Source organism: Sarcophilus harrisii, chromosome 2, assembly GCF_902635505.1.
Source record: "Sarcophilus harrisii chromosome 2, mSarHar1.11, whole genome shotgun sequence".
Classification (NCBI taxonomy): domain Eukaryota; kingdom Metazoa; phylum Chordata; class Mammalia; order Dasyuromorphia; family Dasyuridae; genus Sarcophilus; species Sarcophilus harrisii.
In genome coordinates, this window is record NC_045427.1 from 246620884 (window position 1) to 246648550 (window position 27667).

General features: G+C 36.2%; 1 protein-coding gene across 2 annotated transcripts in view; it reads right to left on the minus strand.

The window, feature by feature from the left end:
* Window positions 1-13283: 13283 nt before the first annotated feature.
* Window positions 13284-27667, minus strand: part of LOC100933452 (zinc finger protein 883) — a 48038-nt gene continuing 33654 nt past the window's right edge. The window contains exons 6-7 of one of the 2 annotated variants that reach the window (XM_031951847.1): window positions 23237-24388; window positions 13284-15478 (exon numbers count right to left, since the gene is read on the minus strand). In XM_031951847.1, coding sequence (XP_031807707.1) covers window positions 15477-15478; window positions 23237-24388 — 1154 coding nt within the window. In that variant the 3' untranslated portion in view covers window positions 13284-15476. Of the gene's footprint in view, window positions 24389-27667 lie in introns of both variants that reach the window. The other variant, XM_023494420.2, reaches the window with a different exon arrangement.

The following is a 27667-nucleotide window of genomic DNA, read 5'->3' on the forward strand; positions in this document are numbered from 1 at the left end:
AGACTTTCACTGGAATGGATGCTAGATATTAGGAAAGAAACTTTCAGAAAACATATAGGTAGAATCCCATGGTCAAAAAAGCCACAGGGGAAGTCAGCCCATGAGATATGGAAGATATTCAAAAATAAACTTTAAATGACAAAAAAGAAAACAATTCCAATAAGGAAGATGGGATTTTGTGTGAATAAATGCGACTATACAGAAAACTCACTCTTTAACTAACATTTTAATTTTATTTTTTAAGTATTTATTCTTGTCCTCATTTTCTTATATTAGCACAGTTATTCCCAGTATCCTCCTTCTGTCTCTCCCAGAGAACTATCTCATATAAGTAAATAGGAGTGAAAAAATCAGCCCAACTGAATAATGCCATTGAAAAGATGTGAAAATATATGCTATGTATGACACAACTGTAGACCTTCCACCTCCAAGAAAGAGGTGATTTGAAGATGTCTTTTCATATTTCTTCATTCAAGTCGTTCTTGATATTTATAATTTTGCTACATTTACTTTTGATTTTTTGTGTGTGTATCATTATTTGCATTGTAGTCTTTTTATATATTACTTTCCTGGTTCTCCATACTTTATCCTGAATTAGTTCATGTAGATCTTCCCATGGTTTTCTGTATTTATCACATCTATCATTTCTTATAATATTCATGTATCATAATTTATTTAGTCATTTCCCAATTGTTGGACATCTAATTTATTTCCAATTCTTTGCCAATAAAAAAAATTCTGTTAAAATATTTAGGACTTTCTTCCTATTAATACCTCAATCTATATTTTTAAAAGAACTTCACAGAAGATGGAAACAAATCCAAGTAACAGAGGGAGATACATACATGTATATGAGTATGATACAGTTCTATAAAAATAGTGTCTGAAATGCTAAAGATTGATCTGAGGCTGCTTAGGGAAGCTTAGGACACCAAAAAGCCATGATTTTAAAGCTATTTAGTAAGAAAAAGAAGGATCAAAGTTAAGAACTTTGTGTTGGTGTTAACAAAAAACGGAGAGAAGACAGAGCTGCTCAATTTTATTTTGCTACTATTTTCTCTGCCAAAGAGAAAAACTTTGCTCTGGAAATCCACAGAACAAAAATGACCAACAATAGTTGATACCCCAAAGTAAATAAGGAGCTAGTAAGAGCCCTTGATAATCCTGGACAAATTCATCAATCGGTTCTGATAATCAATATCCTCAGCCTCTGAAAAAACTGACAGATGTAACTGTCAAGTGACTGTAATATTTCAAAGATCATAGAATATGAGAGAAGTACAACAAGACTGGGGGAGGGAAGTAAATGTTCAGATTTCCAAAATGGGGAAGAAAAACAGTCACAAAATAAGCCAGTGAACCTGTCTTCAATTCATGGGAAATTTGAGAAGAGATCATCAAAGAGATGCTTGTTGAACAGCTAGGAAGGGAAGAAAAGATTACAAAGAAGGAGGATGGCTGCAGCAACAACAAATCAAATAAAAATCAACAAGCATTTATCAAGTGCTTTTTCTAAGCAGCTAAGTGACAAAGTGGATAGAGCACTGGGCCTGGAGTCAGGAAGACTCCCTGAGTTCAAATCCAACCTCAGACCCTTACTAGCTCTATAAATCTAGGAAAGTCACTTAGCCTAGTTTGCCTCAATTTCCTCATCTGAGGAAGGAAATGGAAAACTACTCCAGGATCTCTGACAAGAAAATCCCATATGGAGATATACAGAATTAGACATGATTGAAAAATGACTGAACAACAAAAATGCCTTCTATTCTGCCCTTTTCAGAGATGCTCTGAGCACTATAGCTTAAGAAGAACATGGATACATGGATACACCCCCCAAAAACGAAGAAATAATGTAAATATTTACAGTAGACTCTAGACTGTAATTTTGAGGAATTATATGGATGTCTGTTTTAATAGATTGCAATAGTGATGCAATGTTCTTTCCTGATTTTTGTCCACTAGAGGTCATTTTCCTCCATTAAGATCCTCTTGCAATGCTTTTTCACAGTCTGGAGAATGTTTCAGTATGATGGGATTTACCTTTGAATCCCCAAAGCATTCTTTAGAAAGCAATCTCTAAAATATGGAGTGACAGTAAAACACCTTTGTTTTACTATCATACGTAGCACGTGGACAGAGCATGAGCCTCGAGTTAGGAAGAACTCAGTTCAAATCCAGCCTCAGATATTTGGCAACTATGTGACCGCAGGTTAAGTCACTTAGACTCTGCCTGACTCAGTTTCTTCATCTATTAAAAAAAAGGGGATAATACTAGCTGTCCTCTCAGAGTTGTTGTGGAGATCAAATGAGATAATAATAGTTCTTGGCATATAGTAAATATTGCCAAATAAATGTTGGCTATTTTAAAAAATTGTTATTCTCTATAATAATGGCTAGCACACCTTTTTGTTGTCCTAAACTTCCTAGGGTCACACAGCTAATAAGTATCTGAGGCTGAATTTGGATTCAGGTCTTCCCGACTTCAAGGCCAGTGTTTTATCCACTGAGCCATCTAGCTGCCCTAACCAAGAGCTATAAAGATGAGCTAAAGTCAGATAACAAATATATCCTTTATGCACCACTCATGTAACACTGTAAGGTAGATTCTTATATTTAAGATAATGGAGTTGCTGTCCCTCTATAGTTCTTAGCTGAGAATTCTTGGCTAGCCCTTCTAGATAGACTCTTATCTAACTTGCCAGTCTCTGGAGATTGTCAGCTTCAGAACAGGGACAATTCAAGGGCAGACCTCATTTGGGCAAGTGATTGTTCAGCTGAATAGATTTGCTTTGCCACCATAGAGATGTTTTAATATCTTTTCCCAAGGCTGAGGTATCCCTAAGAGTTTAGGGATTCTTAACCTGGGGTCTATAAATATAAAAATATGCATATTTTCAATAACTGCCTTGCATATAATTGGTTTTCTTTATAATCCTTTGGATTTTATGCATTTAAAAACAATACACTAGGGAGCCTCATCAAAGAGTTCAGGACACACACACACACACACACACACACATACACACACAAAGGTTAAGACCCCTGCAGGAGAGGCTCTGATCTTCATTCCCTGCAGAGGGAATACTAACGCTAATAGAATCATAATTCTTTAAGTAGGAGTCATTTTAGATCTGGCCCAGAAAGAAACATGCATTCAAAACTAAGGCAATTAACAAAGTTAAAGTAGAAAGTTTAGTGCAATAAGAGACTGGCCAACAGGAACTCAGAAGATCAAATTCCATTTACTATGTCTATGACCATGGGCAAATGAGGGACTAGACCAGCTGACCTCTAAGATCCTTCCCAGCTCTAAATCTATCTAGTCTAATTATGATTAGCTCTCTGATTCTGATCTCACTGACTTTATCTTGTCATTCCTGTCAGATTAATTTTCCTTAATTTAAAAAGAAGTGTCTACTATCGATATCTCACTGTCCTAAGTTCTGGGTAACAAACAAAGATTACTAAGAATTACCCAGTCCTCAATAAGCTTATTGTCTGTTAGAATAAAAGTACTCTAATGTCATGGGATGTGTTCTAACTTTATTTTGTCCTCTAAGTTTCTAATACAATTATATATATATTGCCATTGCATTAGTAGGTAATTTCTTTGCCTGGTTTTTGTCCACTAGACATTCCTCCATTAGGATCCTTCTGCCAAGTTGCTGCACGGGGTGAAAATGTCTCAGTTGGATAGAATTCACCTTTGAATCCCTAAAGCTTTTAAGAGGGCTCTATTTGGTCATTAGAGACCTCTATCAAGATTGCCTACAAAGTGCCTTTGACAGCAGAAACCCTGTCTCTGAGGTCAGAGTTCCAAAGAGAGTCAAGAATAGTCTTTGTGTTAGAGAGAATGGTCAGCAGCAGTAGGGAGTAGCTCAAATTCTGGACTGCTTTGTCACAAGACTTGGGCTTGTTTGGATATTATAGAACTGTGGAAAATGTGAACGCCAATTTATCAATCCTGCAAAATACTTTGTTTTGATTGTTTTAATTGTTAACATCCCAGGAGAGGTTAGCAAGTTATAAATCAATTGTTATTGCTCTTCATTCTCAGAAAAGGACACATGACATCAGGATGATGTCTTGACTTGTCTGTTAATAATTCTGTTTAAGAGTGGATTTTTAAAAATTTAAATGTGTCTCATGAAGCTGTATGTTAAACATTTCTTTTGTGTTCAGAAATTCCATGCCTAATTTACATTGTACACTGAGTAATGTTTTATTCTCTCTCTTTTGGATGAAACCTAAAATTTTAAATAATTTCTCCCCTCCCCAGACCTCTCTGGGGTGATTGTGTAAAGAATTAAAGAATGTGAGAGGAAAAGCCTAATCCTTCTCATTAGAGGCTAGGCTCTTCCAGGACTTAATCTGATTTACACATACCTAGATCCCAAGCTAAGAGGTCTCTTAGTAGAGAGGGAGGGGATGCAATATACTAGCCCTTCTCTTCTCCAGCTTATTTTACAGATGAGGAAACTGAGGGAAATAGGGTTAAGTGATTTGTCTAAGTTAACACAGCTAGTAAATATCTGAAAGTGAATTAGAATCTGGAAGATGAGTCTCCTTGACTTCAGGCATGGCACTCTGTCCACTGCACCACTTAGCTGCTCATCTCTCCCATAGTAAGAACTCAATAAATGCATGTTGACATACTTTTGAATCAGCACCAGCCACAGGTAGTCAAAAGAATAGAGTCTTATCCTATCTTATCCTTGCTTTTCACCAACTACGTTTAGCTAGGTTTGACTTCTCACAGCCCAAACTATAGACAAACTACAAGTGCTCAGCCTGCCTTTGGCTGGGATGTTTTCTACTCAACATAACTTAAGCAATCAGTACAGGATCCTGAAGAGCTGAAGTCTCAAAGAAAGTAGTAGATAAGAGCATGGTGACCAATGGAAAAAGTCCAACAGAGACATTTCTAGCAGAGAGCAGCATGATGATCTCCCCAGAGGGTATGGGCAGCGTGCAGCATCAGAAGAGTGAGCTGACTTGGTCAGGAATGGTCCCTGGCCATGTAAATTCCTTTCTTGTGCATTTTTCATGGTTACACATGTCCCTGTTGTGTGTGCCTTCCATATTTTTTCTATTCCCATGCAGTGTTTGCTAAAAATCTATCATATTTAACTTTTCTAAAATGCTATTCAGGCCTTTAATTTCTTTCTTACTTATGTTTCTATTATATTTGTCTAGGTCTGAAAGTAACATTGAAGCATCGATTATAGTTTTATGAACATTTTCTGCATAATTTGATTAACTTTTCCTTTAGGTACCTAATTGCTATGCCACTTAGTGTATGTATATTACACACACTACATGCACACACACACACTACATACTAAGTGGCATATATATAGCATATGAATATATGCCACTTAGTATACACACACACAGACAAACACACACACACACACATATATATATAGTATGTTATTATTTAGGGCCCTATAGATTTCCTATAGAAATAACTTTAAAACAAAAAAAAAAAAAAAAACACATCTAGGATTTATGTTTGTTTTATTTAGTTCCCTATGATCTTTGAATACATTAGGATCCTATAAATCCTTTATAATTGCTTGGGCTGATTGCACACATATATTTACCTTTTTAACTTTCTCTTGATTCTTTATTTCAAAAAAATCTCAAAGTTTCTACTCAGTTCTGGTTTTTTCAACAGAAATACTTGAAAGCCTTCTGTTAAAGGTGCTTTTCTTCCATGCAGAATTATATTCAGGTTTGCAAGATAAGTTATTCTTGGTTGTAAATTTTTATTTTCTGCCATGTGGAATATAATACTGCAACATTTTCTTCTTTATGATAATTGTTAAATTATATATAATACTAACCACTGATCTTTCCTACTTCAATCCTTCCCGGCTACTTGCAGTTGCTTCTTTGACTTGCAAACTTTGTATTTTAGCTAACATGATCCTGGGTGTTTTCAGTTTAGCGTTCCTCTCAACAGATTGAGTGGTGGATACTTTCTGTTTTTTACTTTATCCTAGGATTCTAATAAATTTGGACAGTTTTCTATATAATGTCTTGAAATAGATTTTGATTTTTAAAAATCTGATCATGGTTTTCAAAATTACTATGATTTTTTTTGTTTATTTTTTATATTAGTATTTCTAGAAATGCAACATAGTTGAAAAATACAACTATTCAAAAGTTTTAATTTGGTTTGAATCATTCCATTGTCACTCCTCCCCCACCCCTACCAAATATCTATTATTTTTTGCATTCTCTCCAATGTGAGGTTATAGAACCTTCAGAGTTGGCCAGGGTCTTCTGGGGAAGGAGTATTTAGTTCAACTCTCACCTGAAATGTGACAACACCAATTTGACATGAGATCTGTAGCAGCTGTTCATATCTGGCATTTTAGGTATTGAGTAAACCAATAGATTTTTTTATTAGAGTATCTACTCCAGGCAAGGCATAGTGTTAGTAATATGGAAGCTGATTTCAGATGGATTCAGAGAGATATATTGGCTGACTTTAGTTAATTGCAAAGCTGATGATGAGGGACTTCTAGGTAGCTTAGCCTCTGCCCATGGACCTTAATCCTCATTTGCTACTTCCTTGGTTATTTATTGCTGGGGCCCAATATAATAGCCATCTGCTCCATGGTGGCTACCAAATTTGATTTGAATTATAACTTATTAGAACCAATATTTCTAGAAAATATGATTTAGTGCAGTAATCAGTGCATCATATCCTGCCAGTCATAGACAGGATCAACTCCATTTTTCAATATTAACTATCTTACTATACACATAATGAAACTCTCCTGGTCACATAAGTCCTTATTTGTGAAAGGCCCTAAATAAGACCTAAATTCTCTCTATAACAATCAAATATTCACATAAGAAAAAAAAGAGATTGGAAATACCTATTATTCCGACTATGTATGATATGTATTAAGATGTATAACCACTGAGTTTTATTATTAATGCATTTGTCTTGGGAAAACAATGTGGTTGGACAATGAAGTGAGCCGGAAATTGAAAAGGAAAGAGAAATCTGCATCACATTTGTGAAATTACACAGTGCTTTTATTGTTATTCAGTTGTTTTTCAGTCATGTCCAACTCTTTATGATCTCATTTGGGGTTTTCTTGGCAAAGATATTGGAGTGGTTTGACATATCCTTCTCCAGCTCAATTTACAGACGGAGGAAGTAAAATCAACAAGATTAAGTGAATTTCGCAGGATTACACAGATAGTACAGATCCAAGCAAGCTCTGAAGCTGAATCTTCTGGACTTGAGGCCCAGCATTCTATCCACTGTGTCACCTAGATAACCACACAATGCTTTTAATAATTCCAACTCCAAATTTCTTCTTAAAACAATATTCTTCCAGTATGGCCACAAGTCATGGAATACCACAGCTTTCTAAGAATTAAAGTTGTAGGTGACCCACTGGAAACTAGAGATTCACATGGAAAGGATGAGTAAACCACAACATTCTGCCATTGGAAAATTGTCAAGGATATCAGTATAAATGATATCATCAGACAGACATATGAATACAATACAAGTGAGGCTGCTCATGGTAGAAAGAGCAAGAAATAGTTGATAAAATAGCTAGTATGCTCTAGTCTCCTAGTAAGCAAGCCGAGAGAATTCTGAAGGGGCTGCTACAATTTCAATTATGAAGGGAGGAGAGGTCCAGACAAGTCCACATAGCTGAATGAGATCCAGGAGATTGGTGCATTTGTTAGAAGTTCTGTTCTCTTTGTTTACCTCAATATAAAACTTTACATGCCTTAAAATCTACAGGCTATCTGATGTTTGCGCTACTCTCTAAATTTTTAGAAACAACTATGTGTATATTTTTCATTTCACTAGGTCAAAAATGGAACCTAGTAGATGGCAATGATATGGCTCCAAGAGGGCACATTTCCCCTTTTTCCCTTTATGTTTGAGTGAGTATTTCCATCTGGTTGTAAAATATTTAATAAATCCTCTAGTTACCTTAGGGAGAATATAGCTTTGTCTTTTTTGAAATTCCAAGTATATTGCAGGGAATAGTAAAGCAAATTCCAAATTGTGGTCACAAATCACAGTTGTTCTGCAGTTGTAAAATACAAAAGGGTAAGATATAGCCAGGAGACATTATTGAAATGGCTTCATTCCAGAAAAGTTTGTATAAAATCAGAAGGAACACACTATCAAGGGATGTCTTCAAGTGATATTAACGTAAACATTTCTGCCTTTGGCACCCTTATGGCAGAGATGGGGAAGGGAATAAATATTTACTAAGCAAGCACCTACTATATGTCTACAGCAGCTATGTGCCACAGTGAATAGAGTGCTAGGCCTGGAATCAAGAAATCAAATCTGGTCTCAGCTATTAATTGTATGACCCTGAATTAGTCCCTTAATCCTGTTTAGCCCAGGTGTCTCACCTGTAAAATGAACTGGAGAAGGAAATGGCATACTACTCCAGTTTTCTTTGCTAAGAAAACCAGGCATGGGGTTATGAAGAGTGGGATACAACTGAAAAATGACTTAATTATATTATGTGCCTGGCATTGTTCTGAGTGCTTTACAAATACGATCTCATTTGATCCTTGGAGGTAGGTAGGCCATTATTATACCAATTTATAGTTGAGAAAACTAAGGCAGACAGAAATTAAGTGGCTTTCCGAGAGTTATGTCTTGTGAGGCTGGATTTGAACTTAGGTTTCCTGGACTCCAGATCCAGCATTCTATCCACTGTCCCACCTAGCTGTATTACCCTTACCCTGATGCACCAATATGACCATGGATTGGTGCGCATGCTATGTCCCCTACTTACTGTTATGCCAGTGTTGCTGTGAAATCAGATAAGAATGACTCTTGGGGACATGAATAATATACCGTATTTTCTGTACTCTTCAAGACCACGTTTTATAACAAATATTGGTGAAACTCTAAGAAGTGAGCAGAAATAAAACAATTTATACAATGATAGTAACAAGGAAAAATAAATTTGAAAATTTAAGAACTCTGATCAGTCTAGTAATGAATCATGAGTCTTAATGAAGTTCACTTGCCTATCAGAGGTGATGAACTTAAGATAGAAAAAGAAAAACTTTTTGAGACTTCATTAAACTATGGGCTCCTCAAGAGCAGAGACTAGTCTTTTGTTCCTCTTTGTCCAGCACTTTGCTCAGTACTTGCCATTTAATAAATGATGGGTGTGGCTAATGTAGGAATTTGTTTTGATATATGTAGCTATGTGTTGAGGACATTTGTTTTTCAGGTTTAATTTGTTTAAAAATTTTCTCGAGGAGAAGCAATAGGACAGATTAATAAAAATTATTATGCAAAAAAATTAGTAAACTTAAAAAAAACTTTATCTACATATAGCCCTAGAGAATGATCAGAACCATAATGCATCATAACCACCTATTGCCCATTAGGGAGTTAATGGGACTACCAATTAAGCAACAACAACAAAAAAAGGAACATTGGATAGTCAAGCAGACTCAAAAGTAGAGTCTACTTTAAAAATATACACAGACTACTAGGATTTGCTAACAGTTCAAATAACTAACTTATACAAGCGGATATATGTTGGCAACTTTCAGAGGGTTAAAAATGTGAACAAAGATTGAAAAGGATCTTATTAATGACTAAAAGGTGGCACCAGGTGGCACTCTTGTTTCCCAGGAATTCTTCCAGACCTGTGTTTCAGAATTTGACAGCCAATTTGGAAGTCCCCAAACTAGGATGACCATATGGGCTGTGTCGGAGCAATTCTCTGCCTTGCCTATGTTAAGCATCTGAATATTCTACGTACAGGGAAAGGAACTTACATTTAGTATCTGGCTGTATAATATGACTAAATACAGTATCTATTATAGAAAAATTTTGGCAGTAAGGGGAAAATGTGACCTTCCCTAAATCCTCCAGAAAATAAGTATAATTTGGGGGCTGCTGAACAAAGGGCCCTCTTCTCTTTAGGCCTACTCTGTCCCAAGAACTCACTGGCATTCAAGAACTATTTAAAATATTATCTTCTTTCTTTACGTAGGATGCTATGAGAAATCCCTTTTTGCAATCTACAAGGATCAATCCGTGAAATCTCAAATTTGGGATTACTCATGAGTTGCTATTCAGCATAAACTGCCAACTACAATGCCTTTCCCCAGTCATAGGTCTTATCCTCCAAAAAGTCATTTTTTGGTGTCTTTTAATACAATCAAAGGGGATGCATCACTTTGTGTCCACTGCTCGAGGTTGATGTGCTATGTACAAAGTAAAACAGTGTGTGTGATTCAGTGAGGAGTGTTAGATTTCAAGTTGAGAACATGGATTTGAATTCTGGGTATTGTAAATATCTGTAACACCTTGTTGAAGTCACTTGGACCAAGAAATGGTGTTTCCTAATCTGTAAAAATGGGTTGGAATAAATGACTTCCAAAATCATTTTTACTTATGTTACCTTGTATTCTCTGTATACTCTTGACTTTCTTAGCAGTAAAGTGACATCCCTGACTAGTGTTTTGGATTTCTCTAGTTATGCTTCAAAGTTGCTCTGCACATTCTGAGACTTCCACATTCCCAGCTGCAGTTTGCCGCCTGCTTTTTCCAGCTTGGCAACAGGAAGATCACAATAGCAGCTTTACTCTTGCTGCAAACTCTGGGGATAAAAAGAAAAGGGTGAGGGGGTGAGAGGGGAAGGGAATGCTGAAGAATCTAAAGGCTCAAGTAGTGGGTTTGGAGGACTCAGACATTCTTCTTGTCATCTTTAATGTTGATGTGAAGGTGGAGGGGAGGGGAGGGGAGGCTGAGAACCACTAACCCAGAATACATTAGCTCTTTTCACAGTTATTGTTCACCCATTTTGAAGTATAAAGCCAAATCCTGGAGTATTGTTATTAAATTCCTCTATAACTTTCAGAAGCAAGTGAGATGATAGGATACAAGCTAAAGCTGACTGGTCCAACTGATCCTTACCATTACTTGGCCAGTTACCAATAAGACACCCCACCCACTTAGCTGTACCAGATCTAAAATTATATTATAGAGCAGCAGTTACCAAAACTATTTGGTATTGGCTAAGGAATAGATTAGTTGATCAGTGGAATAGATTAGGCAAGGGATAAAACAGTCAACAAATATAGCAACCTAGTCTTTGACAAACCCAAAGATCCCAGCTTTTGGGATAAGAACTTACTGTTTGATAAAAATTGCTGGGAAAATTGGAAACTAATATGGCAGAAACTAGGCATTGATCCATACTTAACGCCGTACACCAAGATAAGGTCAAAATGGGTTCATGACCTAGGCATAAAGAATGAAATTATTAATAAATTAGAGGAACATAGGATAGTTTACCTCTCAGACCTGTGGAAGGGGAAGGTCTTTATGACCAAAGCAGAACTAGAGATCATTACTGATCACAAAATAGAAAATTTCGATTATACCAAACTGAAAAGTTTTTGTACAAACAAAACTAATGCAGACAAGATTAGAAGGGAAGCAATAAACTGGGAAAATATTTTTACAGTCAAAGGTTCTGATAAAGGCCTCATTTCCAAAATATATAGAGAATTAACTCTAATTTATAAAAAATCAAGCCATTCTCCAATTGAAAAATGGTCAAAGGATATGAACAGACAATTCTCAGATGAAGAAATTGAAACTATTTCTAGTCATATGAAAAGATGCTCCAAGTCATTATTAATCAGAGAAATGCAAATTAAGACAACTCTAAGATACCACTACACACCTGTCAGATTGGCTAAGATGACAGGAAAAAATAATGATGATTGTTGGAGGGGATGCGGGAAAACTGGGACATTGATGCATTGTTGGTGGAGTTGTGAACGAATCCAACCATTTTGGAGAGTAGTTTGGAACTATGCTCAAAAAGTTATCAAACTGTGCATACCCTTTGATCCAGCAGTGTTACTACTGGGATTATATCCCAAAGAGATTATAAAGAAGGGAAAGGGACCTGTATGTGCACGAATGTTTGTGGCAGCCCTTTTTGTAGTGGCTAGAAACTGGAAACTGAATGGATGTCCATCAGTTGGAGAATGGCTGAATAAATTGTGGTATATGAAAATTATGGAATATTACTGTTCTGTAAGAAATGACCAACAGGATGATTTCAGAAAGGCCTGGAGAGACTTACACGAACTGATGCTGAGTGAAATGAGCAGGACCAGGAGATCATTATATACTTCAACAACAATACTAGATGATGACCAGTTCTGATGGATCAGGCCATCCTCAGCAACGAGATCAACCAAATCATTTCTAATGGAGCAGTAATGAACTGAACTAGCTATACCCAGAAAAAGAACTCTGGGAGATGACTAAAAACCATTACATTGAATTCCCAATCCCTATATTTATGCACACCTGCATTTTTGATTTCCTTCACAAGCTAATTGTACAATAATTCAGAGTCTGATTCTTTTTGTACAGCAAAATAATGTTTTGGTCATGTATACTTATTGTGTATCTAAGTTATATTTTAATATATTTAACATCTACTGGTCATCCTGCCATCTAGGGGAGGGGGGGGGGGGGGGGTAAGAGGTGAAAAATTGGAACAAGAGGTTTGGCAACTGTTAATGCTGTAAAGTTACCCATGTATATATCCTGTAAATAAAAGGCTATTAAAAAAAAAAAAAAAAAAAGACACCCCACCCAACAATGCCTCTAGCTAGGTGGGGAGTGAGCCTGGAGTCAGGGAGACTTGAATTCAAATCTAGCCTCAGACGCTTTTAGCTGTGTGATCTTAGGCAGGTCACTTATTTGCCTCAGTTTCCCCAACTGTAAAATGGGTGTGATAATAGTACCTAGCTCCCAGAGTTTTGAAGATCAAGAGATAATTTTAAAGTAGTTAGCATCATGTCTAGAACATAAAATGTTGTGTATTATTACTTGAATCAATGGCTATAGTTCTTAGTATATATTCATGCCTAAATACCAGGTAATTTTCCTTGCCCTGGGGCACAGAAACATTGATCTCAGGTTCCAGTGAGTATGATACTAAGTACAGTACATTTGATCAAGGGGAATTCTCTTTTCCTTACTAGGTTCCATTCAAGTCTTTAAGTCTCTTTGGAGGTATTTCTCTCACCTTGTTTGCACTAACTGGATACCATTCAGCTTCACATTTGGAATTGGGTTTCAATTTTTGAAAAGGTTTTTCAGAAATTAGGTGGCCTCAACTTCCTTGGTTCTTCAAAATCCTTGCAGAATGAATTAATGAAAAGACATTAAATGTTATATGTCCCATGGTGATTCAAATACAAAAAGAAGAGATCCTGTATTCAATAGGCTTACATTTTAATAGGGGAAGAAAACATTAGGAAAGTGGTAGGTTAGGAAAGAGGGGAATTCTGATGTGGAGAGTTATAAAGATTGTGCCTAGAACCAGTCAATTGCCATATCTTTTCTGTGGACAATGGGAATACCGTTTTCCCAGAGCAAAGTGTAGAATTAGGATAAGGTGGGTCCTAATTTTCTAGTAGGTGCTAGATGAAGCATGAAGGTGAACTGGAGTGGTTAGATATAATGGATTAGGTGAAAAGTCATAGACCTCATCACTGAGATCTTGCTAGGTTCGATTTTACCTGTAAGTGCAGGTACTCTCAAATGTAGAAACTTTTGTCTATTTTTCTAACACATTAGGCAACTTTGGGCACCTCTCCAAAGACTTACAGAATTTGTTTATAAGCTTTTCTTGTTTTAATAGTCTTGCTCCCATTTCCTCTCTAGAGTAAGCAACGATCAATCTCATCACACAAACTTGAACTCTTCTTTAATAACATTCTAATGTCTTGGGTTTTAACTACCCTAGTTCCTTCCTGACTTCGTTCTTAACTTTTCAGATTTTAAAGCAATGTCTCAGTTGCAGTCTCATCCTGTAAATTGCCTCAGGACCTGGGGCTTCTTTATCCTGGACCATCCAATCACCCTCATCAATTTTTGGTGTATTGTCTTCCTCCATTACAAACCAGCCTCCTTCAGAGCAATATTCCCTTGTTTTTATTAATATCCTTAGAATTTAGCATAGTTTTACATAGAAATGGAATCAACAAATTTTTTTTTTCCCTCTCCTTCCTTCCCATGGACTTAGGGGGAACAGCAAACAAGGTGCCATACCACTGAAAACTATGGATGGTTGGGTGCTAAAGGGGCCTTAACTCCCACTCAGTTCCACTTATACTACACATCTGATTTATTTCCACTTTTGGAAACTTCAGAACTCTTGACTTGTGGGAACAATTTGTCTCAGTTCAGTAATATTTAAGTTTCTGGTTCAAATCTTACAAAATTTATTACAAATTTGAAAAACAGAAACAATGCAACAAAGATATGTCATTCATTTAATATTATTTAAGAGTGGTGCTTTGGTGATGGTCTCTTTGTTGTTCAGTGGACTTTAGGAAACTTTGAATTAATTGGATTTCAAGGCCAGAAATTTAAAGAGCCAGCAGTTTTTGGTTGAGCATATTTGTTAGTCCACCCCATAGATAACTTCTACTGTCTTTCTGGAATCTGGGGCAATGATCGGTTCTCTCAAATTCTATTCTTTACCCATTAGTTGAGGCAGTTTATACCTTTTTGGGGGGTGTGGGATGGAGTAAACCTGCCCAGAAAGATAAATAATCCATCAGGTTAGGTTCCCAGCTAATAAAGAAAATATCTGGCTAGAATTCAACTGGCCAAATTCAACATTTGTATGTTATAGACATAAAAAAACAGAATATGTGATAAGCATTGAGCATTACAAATGAGTTTTAATAATTCTGTATCAGAGTAAAGGCTTCTTTTAGGAAACTCCATGAAGTCAATAACTACCAAGCTTGTGATTTCCCTGGAAATCCATAACAAGGGAATTGTCCCCACCCAAAAGACAGTGGTAGAAACTAGTGCCATTGTCAAAAAAAGTGATACAAATTGGTCCCATTATCATGAAGATCATCACTTCGACCTCTGAACTAGCTTTCCCACTGTATACATCATCACATTGGGAATATCTTTGCTCCTTAGGCTGATGGTCAAAACAAGGACTGCGTCATATTTTTTCTGCCCTGTTCACCACCATCCAGGTTAAGATTCAGAGCCCCATCCATCCAAGGAACTTCCTCCCTGATAAGGTACGATTCAACTTTGAAACTGTCCAATGAGATCAGACCTGACTCCTAGGCCAATGAGTGCTAACAAGCACATAAAATGAGAAAAAAGCCCCCTTCCCGATTATGGCTTCTCCATGACACTGATTATCTGGATAAGTATGACAATATAAGGTCTTTCAGGGGTTAAAATTCCTTCAGTTCTTCAAATATTAGCCAACAAAATGGACAGTATAGCATCCCAGATGCCAGCAAGCTTTGATTTTCTTTGGAAAAGGGTCAAGCAGCTTCAAATTGATTTAACTGTTTTGTTATTCCATGTATACCAAGATTCCTGCTCTTCAGGGCAGCATGCTCTTGTGGCAAGATCTTAAACTTCTTCCTCCTGTAACAGAAGTGTACAGTCTACCAAACTAGGCTCTCCTCTGCTGGATGACCAATTTATTGTTTGGTAATGTTGAAAGCACCTATTCAGGCTTCATGGTGGGCCAAGAAATAATTCAATGGTCATCCAAATCAAAGGCCACAGATAATAATCATCCATCAAACCCTATGTTGTTCATAGCACACAAGTATACATATAGTAACCAGTGACATAAAGAGGACACTTATTTAACCATGCACTCATGTTGAAAATAGTCCTAAATGATCACAGAACTTGACAAATCCAAATGAGAATCTTCTCTAATCATGTATACCAGAATTAAGAAATCAGGCCAAACTCATTGGGTATATCCTGGACAATTCAATTAAAACTAATTATAGTTTTGAATTTACTTTTTAGATAAGTGTACTGCTCTTTTAATGATAGTAATAAATCACTAGACTTTTTTTAAAATAATTAACTCCTCCATTGCTTGTCACAATCCAATTACCAACCAGAACTTCTGTCCACTAATTCCATATCCAAAATTCAACTTTGAGGAATGGAAAATAGCCTAGAGTGACCAAAAAATTGAAAGATGCCAAAGCTTCATTTAAATGGTAGGCTGACAGCTACAGAATTCATACATTTAAGGAATTAAATATGACTAATCTCTTCATGGACAGATCTTTAATAATAACAGTGGATACCAGATCTTATATCCCTTCCATATTATGTAGGTGGTATCCACTGGATATTCATTGGAACTCCCAAGTTCAATTCAAGTCTTGCAGGCTGAACACACATAAATGCAGGTTTGCCCTTTTGACAGCTCTCAATGTCTGTGCTTGTGGCCCCAAGACCCATTTCTAATTCTATGAGCCTATAGTACGAAGGCTCTCTCCAACACATGATAGAGGTAAGGAAGAAGAATATGATTTAGATGAAAACATTCTGGGAAATGACTTAGTAATTTTCTGTTTCCTAATTAAAAGCCTTGAACCAGTACAATTCCACCAAGCCCTGGCCTCCTCATTTTTTCTTGGGAGGAAGCTCATATAGTGGACTGATAACCCTTACTGGAACAAGAGGGAAAGATTTATCATACATATGACATTTGCAGAACTTGGAAAGTTCTGCATGAATTTTTTGTTAAGGTTTATCTTGTCAGGATTTCTAGTATTTGAATTTTCACTTGATTTTCTCTTTTCATTTGACTTGCTCCCAATTGCTCTTACTGCTAATCTACTAGTCCCTAGAAATGTTTCTGTGTCTTATATTCTATTTCATACTTATTACTCCAATGGTGGTCTTCCTGATTCATATAATTCAACTCTTGCTTCTAGTCTCTAACAGATTTTGTTGTTAAAGTCTGTTTCCTCATCTTGGTCTGCCCAGTTGGGCAGATTATATTCATGAGGCTGTGACAAAGGATCACAAATTAAGAGTTTAAAAAAACTTGGTGAATTACTTAAGGGGCATTCAGCCCCCTCACTTTAGAAAATGAGGCAACTGAGGCCCAGAGAAATGAAAGCAATTGTCCAAGTAGCAAGTAGTCAAGCTAAAAAAGAAATAGAGATCCTTAACTTCCAAAACCAAATTTCTTGTTACTGCAACACAATGCTCCCTAGTCATGGGAGATTCAGTCACAGTCCTTGGTCAATCCCACAGCCAAGTAAGGCTGAGAGAACACAGGATTCATGGGAAAATATAGACAAAGGCTATATAAGGTAAATAAAGATATTTTGATCTATTGTCAGTGGATAAAGTAACCACACAGAACATCACTGATTTACTTAATTACCAGTTAGAAAGCTTGATATCATATTTATACCACATAGCTAAAAAAGTATGTTATTTCTATAAATTGGGCCCCTGTTAAAAATATGACATCCTATTATAACATTGTTCCTAGATAAAATCTTAATTTACAGAAGCATTTCAAGTAATACAAGGACTATCATTTCAATTCTTCTGTAAAATATTTTGTTATATGGATTTCATTATGAAAACTCAATTTTCTGTAAATGGATTTTTAGGAAGATTGAAATTTAGTGAGAAATCAGATCAGTACACTGCTGCTTTTAAGTAGTTAGTGTCTTTAGTGAAGGAAAATAGAAGAAAAAGGGTGGGGAAGATTAAACACATTTATCTCTGAACCATACTTAATAATGAACAATAACATCTAGGCTCCAGAGTATTTAACGACTGGTTAAATCTAATGATTTTCCTTCATTTTCATGGCTTTTCTTCATTGAAATCTCTAATGTATAAAGAAGTCTGTGAAAAGATTGAGTTGACTGATAACTGTAGGTCAAGGCATAACTAAGTGAACCATCCGAAGTTGGTGACAGAAGCAGGAGTCTGCAATAAGTACAGGATGCAAGATTTGTCAAAAGCCAAAAGGATGAAATCCCTTTCCATTCTTGAATTCTGTGGATTTATATGATCGAGGATTTGTCTCATACACTTTTTGGGGGGCACAGATTCCCTTTCAAAATGTGTTGGTGCAAGTTCCTCCAATCCCATACCCATAGGCCATAAAATAAAGGCTTATGTGGATTCCAGAGGTGAAAACTACATCCTAGTATGAGTATGAAGTTACAAGGGTTAGAGACATTGGGTCTTAAGAATGACTGATATCAGGCTGGGTAAATATATATGGCAGCAGGATACTTAAGTTGGAAGGCCACCATTCACATTAAGAAAGACCCAATGTTCCTGACATCTACTTTCTGAGAGTCAGATAATATGAAAGTTTCAGAGTGTGCAACCAACCAATAGGAGAGCACTGAGGGTTAAGTGGTCAATAACTGATTAGACAGACTCTAAGAGATCTTGCAACTGAAATAAAGCAACTTCCAACTTATCCAAGTAGTTTTTGACTGCAGAAATAATGGTATGAGTTAAATATGAGGAAAAGAACTGAAACCTGTAAGTGTTCTGAATAGAAACATGAATGAACTGCTCAGGTTTTTAGCAAAAGCTAATAAGAGACAATTGTTCTAATGATAATACTGAAGATATGCCCCAAGGTAAAGCTGGTTCTCTCCAGCTGGCTGTTGGTGCAGGGTGAAAGGGATAAAGAGTGGTATTTGGTAGAAAGATGAAATTTAATGTATAGGATGGAAAAAAGAATTGTCTGTAGTCAATAATCTTTTTAAAAATGTATTATGGTCCATGATTAAAAAGAAAACAAAACATAGAAAAGGGCTTGAAATGATTTCCTGAAAGACTATTTACACTGGTTATGAAGCAGTGGAAACCTACTGTTTTAGTCAAAAGCCTCTACCGTGACCAGAATGTTACACTCACTCTGGGATGATAATTCTGTAATCAAGTCCAAAGGCAAGAACAGACTGCAAGACATAACCTTCCAGAATTCCTGATAGAAGTCCTTGACTTAGGAAGAGATTACACATGGCAAGCCATTAGTTAAGTGCAGAGCCCTACTATTTTTAGAAATATTTGAAGAGTGATCCATTAAAAAAAGAAGTCCAGTGATAAAATATTCATTCAATAAGGAGCTCATTTCTATAAACAATGGTGCTGCCACTGTAGGGAAGTTTTCAACAAATAAGAAATTACAAGGTAAATGTTGGGTTTTATTCATTTAGAAATTCAGGAGCATGGAGCTGGAAGTACTATTAGCTCTAGTTAAGGAATCCAGACAACTCTTAATTGATCAGAAAACCTTTCTGGCATCTGGAATTAGGAAGCACCTTTCAAATGCTACTAATCAATCTCTTTTTTTTCTTTTCTTATCCATAACCAGATAAGCTCAGAAGCTAACAGCTTCTGCCAAGAAGTATTGCATTTATTCACTTCTTTTTCATAACTATTCTTCACTGAAATTTCTAATGTTTCCTTAAAAGTTTCCCCAAATTTTAACTATATTAGTTAATGGCAGTGTGAAAAGTTTTAAGTTATAATCTTACTGTAGGCCAAAGAATAACAAAGTATAAATATCTAGGAATAAATCTGGAGACCAAGGAAGGAATCTTCAGTAAGAGATTTAATCCCCTATAGGAGTAGCATTGCAGGGGAAAATCCTGTGCCCTTCCCTGAATATTATAAGGGATATAGATAACAGTCTGTAGGAGCATAAAAGATACTGCAGGTAGCCTGGTCACAACAGGATAGATTTAGAAGGTGCCCCCAGTTTGTATCCTAGAAGGTTCTGAGAGCTAAATCACATTTAAGTTGTCAATATCACCATTTTATTAAGTGTTAACAGATCCTTCCCTTTTCTCACACATCCAAATTAACCACCTATCTGTATTACTACTTCTTCAGACCCTCATTACCACCATTTTATTAAGTGTGAACAGATCCCTCTCTTTTCTCATACGTCCAAATTAACCACCAATTCCTATCTGTATTACTTCTTCAGACCCTCATTACTACTCATCCAAATTACTGCAATGTCTTTACTTCAACCCATCCTACATACAACTACCTAATTCATTTTTCCAATGCAAAGGTCAGATTGTATCAGTCTATCGCTAAAACCTTTTAAGAATACTACGTTCCTACAAATTAAGTCCAAACTCCTTAGCCTGGCATTCAAAGCCCTTTGCAATCTGATTCAAACTCCCTTTTTATCATTTCACATATTGTATTTCAGTTAAACTGGGTGACTCACCATCCCTGAAACTATCTTACTCTTTTCTGTATCTGACTTGGATCATGTTACTTCTGTGAACTTCTTTGAGGCAAAGTAGTTTTACTTAAAACCTTTGGAGGTCTCCCATAAGTTGGCATTAAGTACCTGCATGTAGTAGGTATTCCAGTGTTTCTTGAAGCTTAACACCCTCTACCTATCATATATCTTTTAAGGCTGTCAGATACTGCCTCCTTTCCATGAAGTAATCCTTGATTACGTTAACCAGAGATTCCCTCTCCCTCAATTGATTTCACAGAATTTTTTCCTTTTTTTTAGTATACTTACTGGAACTTATAAGCAGCATAATTGTAACAGACTAAGGGATGAGGGCAAGGCATGCTAGTGTCCTTTTTTTTCCACCCTAAACACTAATTTCCAAAAGTCAGAGGTTAAAATAGAAAAAAAAAGTGCTGGTTACTACTAACCTCATTTATTTCTTATTCATTATAACCTCATTCATATACAATACCATTTCTCTCATAGGAATTCCTAAATCCTACTTTAGACTATAGAACTTTTTCATCTGATTTAGCTCTCAAGCTTGATTATTAGCCTACCATATATCTAGCCAACTAGATTTTATTTATACAGCATTAACTGATACAAAGTGACTCCTAGCCATTACTCAGATCCCTAGATATTTGTTCAATCTCTTAAACTTGAGTGGAGTTGGAGGTAGCTATTTTTTCAGGTAATTTCTCTCTGAAAGACAAAACACCACAGTTAAACAACTAAACTTCTCACATAGGTTTTCTATACATTTTAGTTCCTTCTAGAAAGCTTTTAATATAGATCAGCTCACAGAGGTGATTATCAGAAACTCATTTGCTAATAATGTCTTCCATATAGTGTAGGATGATCACAGGAACCCAGATTTCGAGCTGGAAAGGACCTCAGAGGCTATCTCTATATATATATAGTACCAGAAGTGGAATTTGAAACCAGGACATTCTGATTTCAAGTAAGCAATGGATACATTTGTTGGCTAAAATCATTCATTTCAGTTTGTACTTTGATCCATAGTTAAATGAATACTTGTTTTCCTGCTCACTTGAACAAAAAAAATAAAATAATTTACAAACTCTAGATAAATCTTATTTTAAAAAATACTCATCTTTCATCTTTGCCCTAGTAGCAAATAAGCAAAAGTTTATCTTGAAGATCAGAAAGCAACTTCCAATGAAATAAATAGCCCTATTTCTCTCAAGACTGATACTTCATGGGCATTTGCTAGAATGAACCCAGAAAGTTCCTTAACAACACTATTTTATGCTGCTCTTCATATGTTAATGAAGTCAAGGAGTTCTGCTTTGATTCTTTCATGATCTCTAGAATAAAATCATTCTACATAAGTCTTGCTGGCATCTACTGCCACAGCTCCTTGTAATACCAGCAGAAAAATGCACATTAGTTTATTGTAAGAGCTTTGAATCAGCAAGATGGTTCCAGGGCAGCAGAGCATGCACAACAAAGCAAAGTTCTTTGTAAGTTTTCTTTGCAGATGCACAATCATTTTGCTTTTGAAACATTTCTTCAGTTTTCAAACCATCTCAAGGGCCTTTTAAAAATTGTTCCACAATATTCCAAGTCTTTTGCAATGAACATGATGTATAGATGACCATCATGTTCTTTTAATGCAGCTTTGCCCTACTTCCCCCAACTATGTGACCAGCAGCATTATGTCAACAACATCCTTTGTGAAGAAAATCAACATTTGTCAAAACTCTAGACCCACAAGTAACTTCAACACCAATGATCAAACAGGTTTTTCCTGCCCTAGGAGTTCCCTCTACAATATATGTAGTACAATATTTCTTCTCCTTTCTCAATTTAAGCACTGGAACCTAGTTGAAGGGATAAATAAGAGTCAAAACTCTAGACCCACAAGTAACTTCAAGACCAATGATCAAACAGGTTTCTCCTGCCCTAGGAGTTCCCTCTACAATATATGTAGTACAATATTTCTTCTCCTTTCTCAATTTAAGCACTGGAACCTAGTTGAAGGGATAAATAGAGTTAAAGATAAAAGCATATAGGGTCCTGCACATATGGTGCCAAAATTGGTAACCTCATTTTGAGTAGTTCGGAACAAGAGATTTATAATATGTTTTGAAGAAAATATATGGAAGTCTTTTGGAGGCTGAGGTTGGAAGACAACATTCCCGAAAACTTAATATTAACAGAGGAGGAAACTCTACTCTTCAGCAGTTGCCAAACTAGAATGCATGCATCTCATAAAACCACATCATCAAGGACACCAGGTCCACCATCATTGTCTCAGTTTTTACCTGCTTTAAATAGGCAATTTTTAGCTCTTCCCTCCAAATGAGTTACTAGTAATACCTACTTACCTGGTACTTATTTCATCATTTTGGTTTTGTTTATCTAGGTAGATCTGACCTCGTTCACAATTTCTGATTTTTTTCTCACCCCATCTTGGATGAGCTGCCCCTCGGATTATGCTTCCTGAATGAGATCTGCCCATTAATACCCTAATGCCTCTATTGCCTTGGCTCCCCATACCAAAAGAGGATATTAACCCATTCTAATTTATGTTGTCTATTTAGACTTATCATACCCTTCTAGATTGTGAGCTCTTCTAGAGCAAGAACCATGTCTTATTTAATAGTTGTATTTTACCACAAACATATAATTGCTACTTAAATAGTGCTTAATGAATACTTGTTAATTATATTTATCAAGTTTCCCTTCCACGTGAGTTTTTTGATGCCGAGTAAGGTGTGTACTCCACCTGAAAGCTTTCCCACACTCATTACATTTATAAGGTTTTTCTCCAGTATGAACTCTCTGATGTTGAGTAAGGTATGAAATCTGATTAAAGCATTTCCCACATTCACTACATTCATAAGGCTTTTCTCCAGTATGAATTCTTTGATGTTGAATAATGGATGATCTATTGCCAAAGGCTTTCCCACAATAATTACATTCATAGGGTTTCTCTCCTGTATGAATTCTCTGATGTTGAATAAGGTATGAAATCTGACTAAAGCATTTCCCACATTCATGGCATTCATAGGGCTTCTCTCTAGTGTGTAATTTCTGGTGTTGAAAAATTGATGACTTGTCAGTAAATGATTTCCCACATTGCTTACATTTATATGGTTTCTCTCCAGAATGAATTCTCTGGTGTTGTACAAGTATTGTGCTTCGAGTGAATGATTTTCCACATTCATTGCATTCATAGGGTTTTTCTCCAGTATGAATTCTTTGATGCTGAGCAATGGATGACCTGCTGCTGAAGGTTCTTCCACATTCATTACATTCATAGGGTTTCTCTCCAGTATGAACTCTCTGGTGTTGATTAAGATGTGTACTCCGGCTGAAGGCTTTCCCACATTCAGCGCATTCATAAGGCTTATTTCCAGAATGAGTTCTAAGATGTTGAGTAAGCTCTGTACATCGCCTGAAAGTTTTCTCACATTGATTACAGTTGTAAGGCTTCTCTCCTGTATGAATTCTCTGATGCTGAGTAAGGGAAGAAAGATGACGGAAGGCTTTTCCACATTCATTACAGTCATAGGGTTTCTCTCCAGTATGAATTCTCCGATGCTGACTAAGGTGTGTATTCTGGCTAAAGGTTTTCCCACATACAATACATTCATAAGGTTTCTCTCCAGTGTGAGTACTGTGATGCTGAAGGAGGTGTGCACGCTGGATGAAAGCTTTGCCACACTGATTACATCCATATGGTTTCTCTCCAGTATGAATTCTCTGATGTTGAACAAGGTTTGCACTCCGACTAAAGGCTTTTCCACATTCATTACATTCATATGGTTTCTCCACAAGATGAATTTTCTGATGTTGAATAAGCTGTTCATGTTGACTAAAAGCTTTCTCACATTCATTACATTTATAGCGTTGTTTCTTTCCTGAAAATGGTATCTGATGTTTAATTGGATCTAAATTATGCTTGAAGATCTTTCTATCTTTATGAATTTTACGATCTCCCATGTTAACTCTCTGTTTTGAAATAAGGATTGAACTTAGATTAAAGTTGATTCCAAATTCATTACATTCAGGGCTGGCCTTCCCAGTGAAAGCTTTCTTGTGGTTGACAGTCATCTGCCTCAATTGTTTCTCCTGGATTCTCTTATGCAACCCCAACTGGTTATCCCAATCAAAGGGTTTTTCTAATTTAGAATACCCAAGACCATTTCTTGTAAATCTTTCCACCATTGCTTCTTGGGATAGTTCTTTTTCCTGCTTTACAGTTGACTTCTTGATTCCAGGACTAGTTTCCCAGTCTGAAATTTAAAAAAAAAAAAAAAAAAAAAAAAAGCAAATGCTCATTGTCTCAGTTCCTGAAAGAATTGAAACTTGCTAAGGTGGTCATAGGAAAGTGAAACTAAGAATGTTAAGTACAAGGTATATCACATTGATAGCTCTTAAATATGGTCACATGAAACATGTTCATCCCTGTAGTCCAGTTTTCTCCTGGTCCTTGATGCTATCTGACTCATTATTGTGTTATTATTAGCCACATGCTAATGTAATGTCCTTTATCTGCTGATAAATCTCTAATGGCTTCTCATAATCCTCAATCTCACAAAGTGTTCCATAATCTAGCCATAATCTACACATTTAAAATCCATTACTTTTTGATGCATATCCCCCAAATCTCCTATTTCCCATATCATTCCTGATTCTAAATCTTCGATAAAATATTTTCCCTGCTTAGAATAACTAATCCTCTTCATCTATTTAAATCCTTGATGAAATTCTACTCATATTATTCTCCTCCAAAAAGCCATTAGGATCTCCCCTTTCTCTGGATAGTATAGTTATTTGTATTCAAATACAATATCCCCTAATACTTCAAGTTCCTTAATGGCAAAGTGTATGTCTTATTCCTTTTTTTTTTTTTTTTTTGGGGGGGGGGAAGAGGGAGAAGGAACAACATCTACATATATAAATAGAATATATACCAAGTGAATGCAAGAAAAATATAAAATAATTTTGAAGGTAGAACTGGCAGCTGGGCCATAAGTAAAGTTCCCATGATTACCAAATATACTGAGCTTTAAAGGAAATTAGGGATCTATATTGAAGAAGTAAGTAGATAGTGAATTTTAGGCATGGGGGGATAGCCTATATAAAGAAACATGGAGACAAAAGGTAGATTGAGAACTACAGATAGCCCATTTTAGTTATAATTCCTCAAGGGGATCAATGTGTATTAAGTCTAGAAAAGTTGGATGGAACCATATTGTGAAAGGTCCTAAACAAAGGAGTTTAGTCCCAGAGGCAATAGGAGGATAGCAGTACTTTCTTGAGCAGAATCAGCCCTCTATTTTATAAATATTATTTTGGCAACTATGGATCAGAAAAGGAAGAAACTAGAGCCAGGAAAACCAATTAGAAGGTAACTATAATAACTCAATCAAGAGATGATAAACTGGACTTCCTAAAGCACATGGTGTCTGGACCAGACTAATACATGAAACAATTACAGAATGATGTGAGCATATATAATAGCATGTTGTATATTGGAAGCTATAAGTAGTCTTGAAGTTCAATAAATGGAAAGATCAATCTAGGCTGAAGTGGTAGATGAAAGCAGATCTAGGAGCTGTGAATGCTAGAACATGAGAGAAGAGATATCAGTTATGGTAAAGACATATTTCTATATAAGAACCATGAATGCATAAAGAGGAAAGAGAAAGGCTAAGCCACTGGCAGTGATACATATCTTGAATTTTATCATGGTGTGTAAGGGTATGGGTATATTGGTATATTTATCTCAGTCAAAACTTGCACCTTGGCTCCTAGCTACATGGAGCAAGCAATGAGAATTGAGAATAAGATTCTGTTTAGTTGTTCATCTGAATTATTGTCAGCTTCCAACCACTATCTTACCACCAATTTGCCTATGTCCTAATGGCCTTTGCAAAACTGAGGTTAGGTTCCCATTTCAATCATCCTCAGAACAGCAAAAAGTGAGAAGATATTTTACAGACACAGCAGCAACTATAGAAGATCTCTCTACAGGCCACCCAATCCTACAGCATTCTAATCTAACGTTTTAGGAAAAAATTTTCTGAGGCAGCATGTAAGATGTTTTGGAAAGGAGAAAGGAGACTAGAGTTAAGGAAACCAGCTATAAGTTGTATTAATCAAGTCAAGAGGTACTATGGACCCTATTTAGAATGAAGAGTATGAGCCAAATGCTAGATATAGTTTAGAAAGGTAGCAGTGTGACAGAAATTTTTAACAATTTGGATAGAGGGAAAGGAAAAATTCAACATAAATCTAGACATATGAAGGGTACTTGTAAATAAGGAAACACTGAAGAGTGTTAGAAGAAGCAAAAAGGACATTTCTAATTTTCAATCTTTGTGCTGGGACAGAGAACCATTACAAAATCCAGAAGAGTTTTAGGAGGATGAGGAAGGGATGTCTACTCTTGTGAGACTGGAGGATAGCATTAAGGAAATTCAATCAATATGTATTTATTAAGCACCTATTATGGGAAAGTTCCTCGCCTCAAGGAATTGGGGAGGACAACACCTTAACTAAGTGTAAAACAAATAATACAGAAATTAATACAAATTTAATACAGAATAAATACAAAGTAATTTTGGAAACCCCCTAGCAGTTGGGATGAATCAAAAAAGATTTCATGTAGAAAGTGGTGCTTGACTTGAATCCTGCAAGAAACAAGGAATTCTATAACCAGCAAAGGTGAGCAAAGAGTATTCATTCAAGGAAGGTAGGAATGAACACTAGTTCAGATGCAAGAAAGGAGATGCAGCCCCATGAATGAGGAAAGCCAGTATGGTGTCACACTAGAGTATGGGAACGGGAATAATGTATAATAAGGCTGGAATGGAAGATTGGGGCCAACTCACAAATGACTTAAATGTCAAACAGAAGAGTTTCTTTGTTTCTAGAATCAATGGAGACACTAGAATTTATTATGTAGGGAGGAGTGATATGTTGAGGCATGTTTGTAAGCTAAGTGGAGGATGGTTTGGAGTTGTCTGGGCTATAGCCAGTCTTCTTGGCTATGTCTTGTCACTGGACCCTGATGACTTTGGAGGAGTGAGGCTGACAATCCACCTCACTTAAATCCAATTCACTCTCAAGTCAAGATATCACATCTGTGATGTCATTAGTCTTCTTCAAGAACAAAGGATGAACAGTAACAAACAACAACCATTTGGTTTGGAAAATAGAATATATATATATATAGAAAATAGAATACATACTTAGAAGGGTTTTTGCAATACTTCAGGAGAGAAGAGACAAAAGGGTAACTGTATGAGAGGACAAGGGTAGGAAGATTATCTGAAACAATTTGAAGGCTTGTCCTATGGAGTAAGTAGATTTCTTCTGCTTTACTTCAGAAGACAGAACTAGAACATTGGGTAGACTCTTATCATACTTCATCTAAATTTAAAGAATTTCATAAAAGAGAAAACCAAAAAATGAAAGGGGTTGCCTCAATAGGTATTGAGCTCTTTCTGAGCCTTGAATTTGCTTCAAGGAAAAACTGGGTAATCATCTATAAACAATGTTATAGA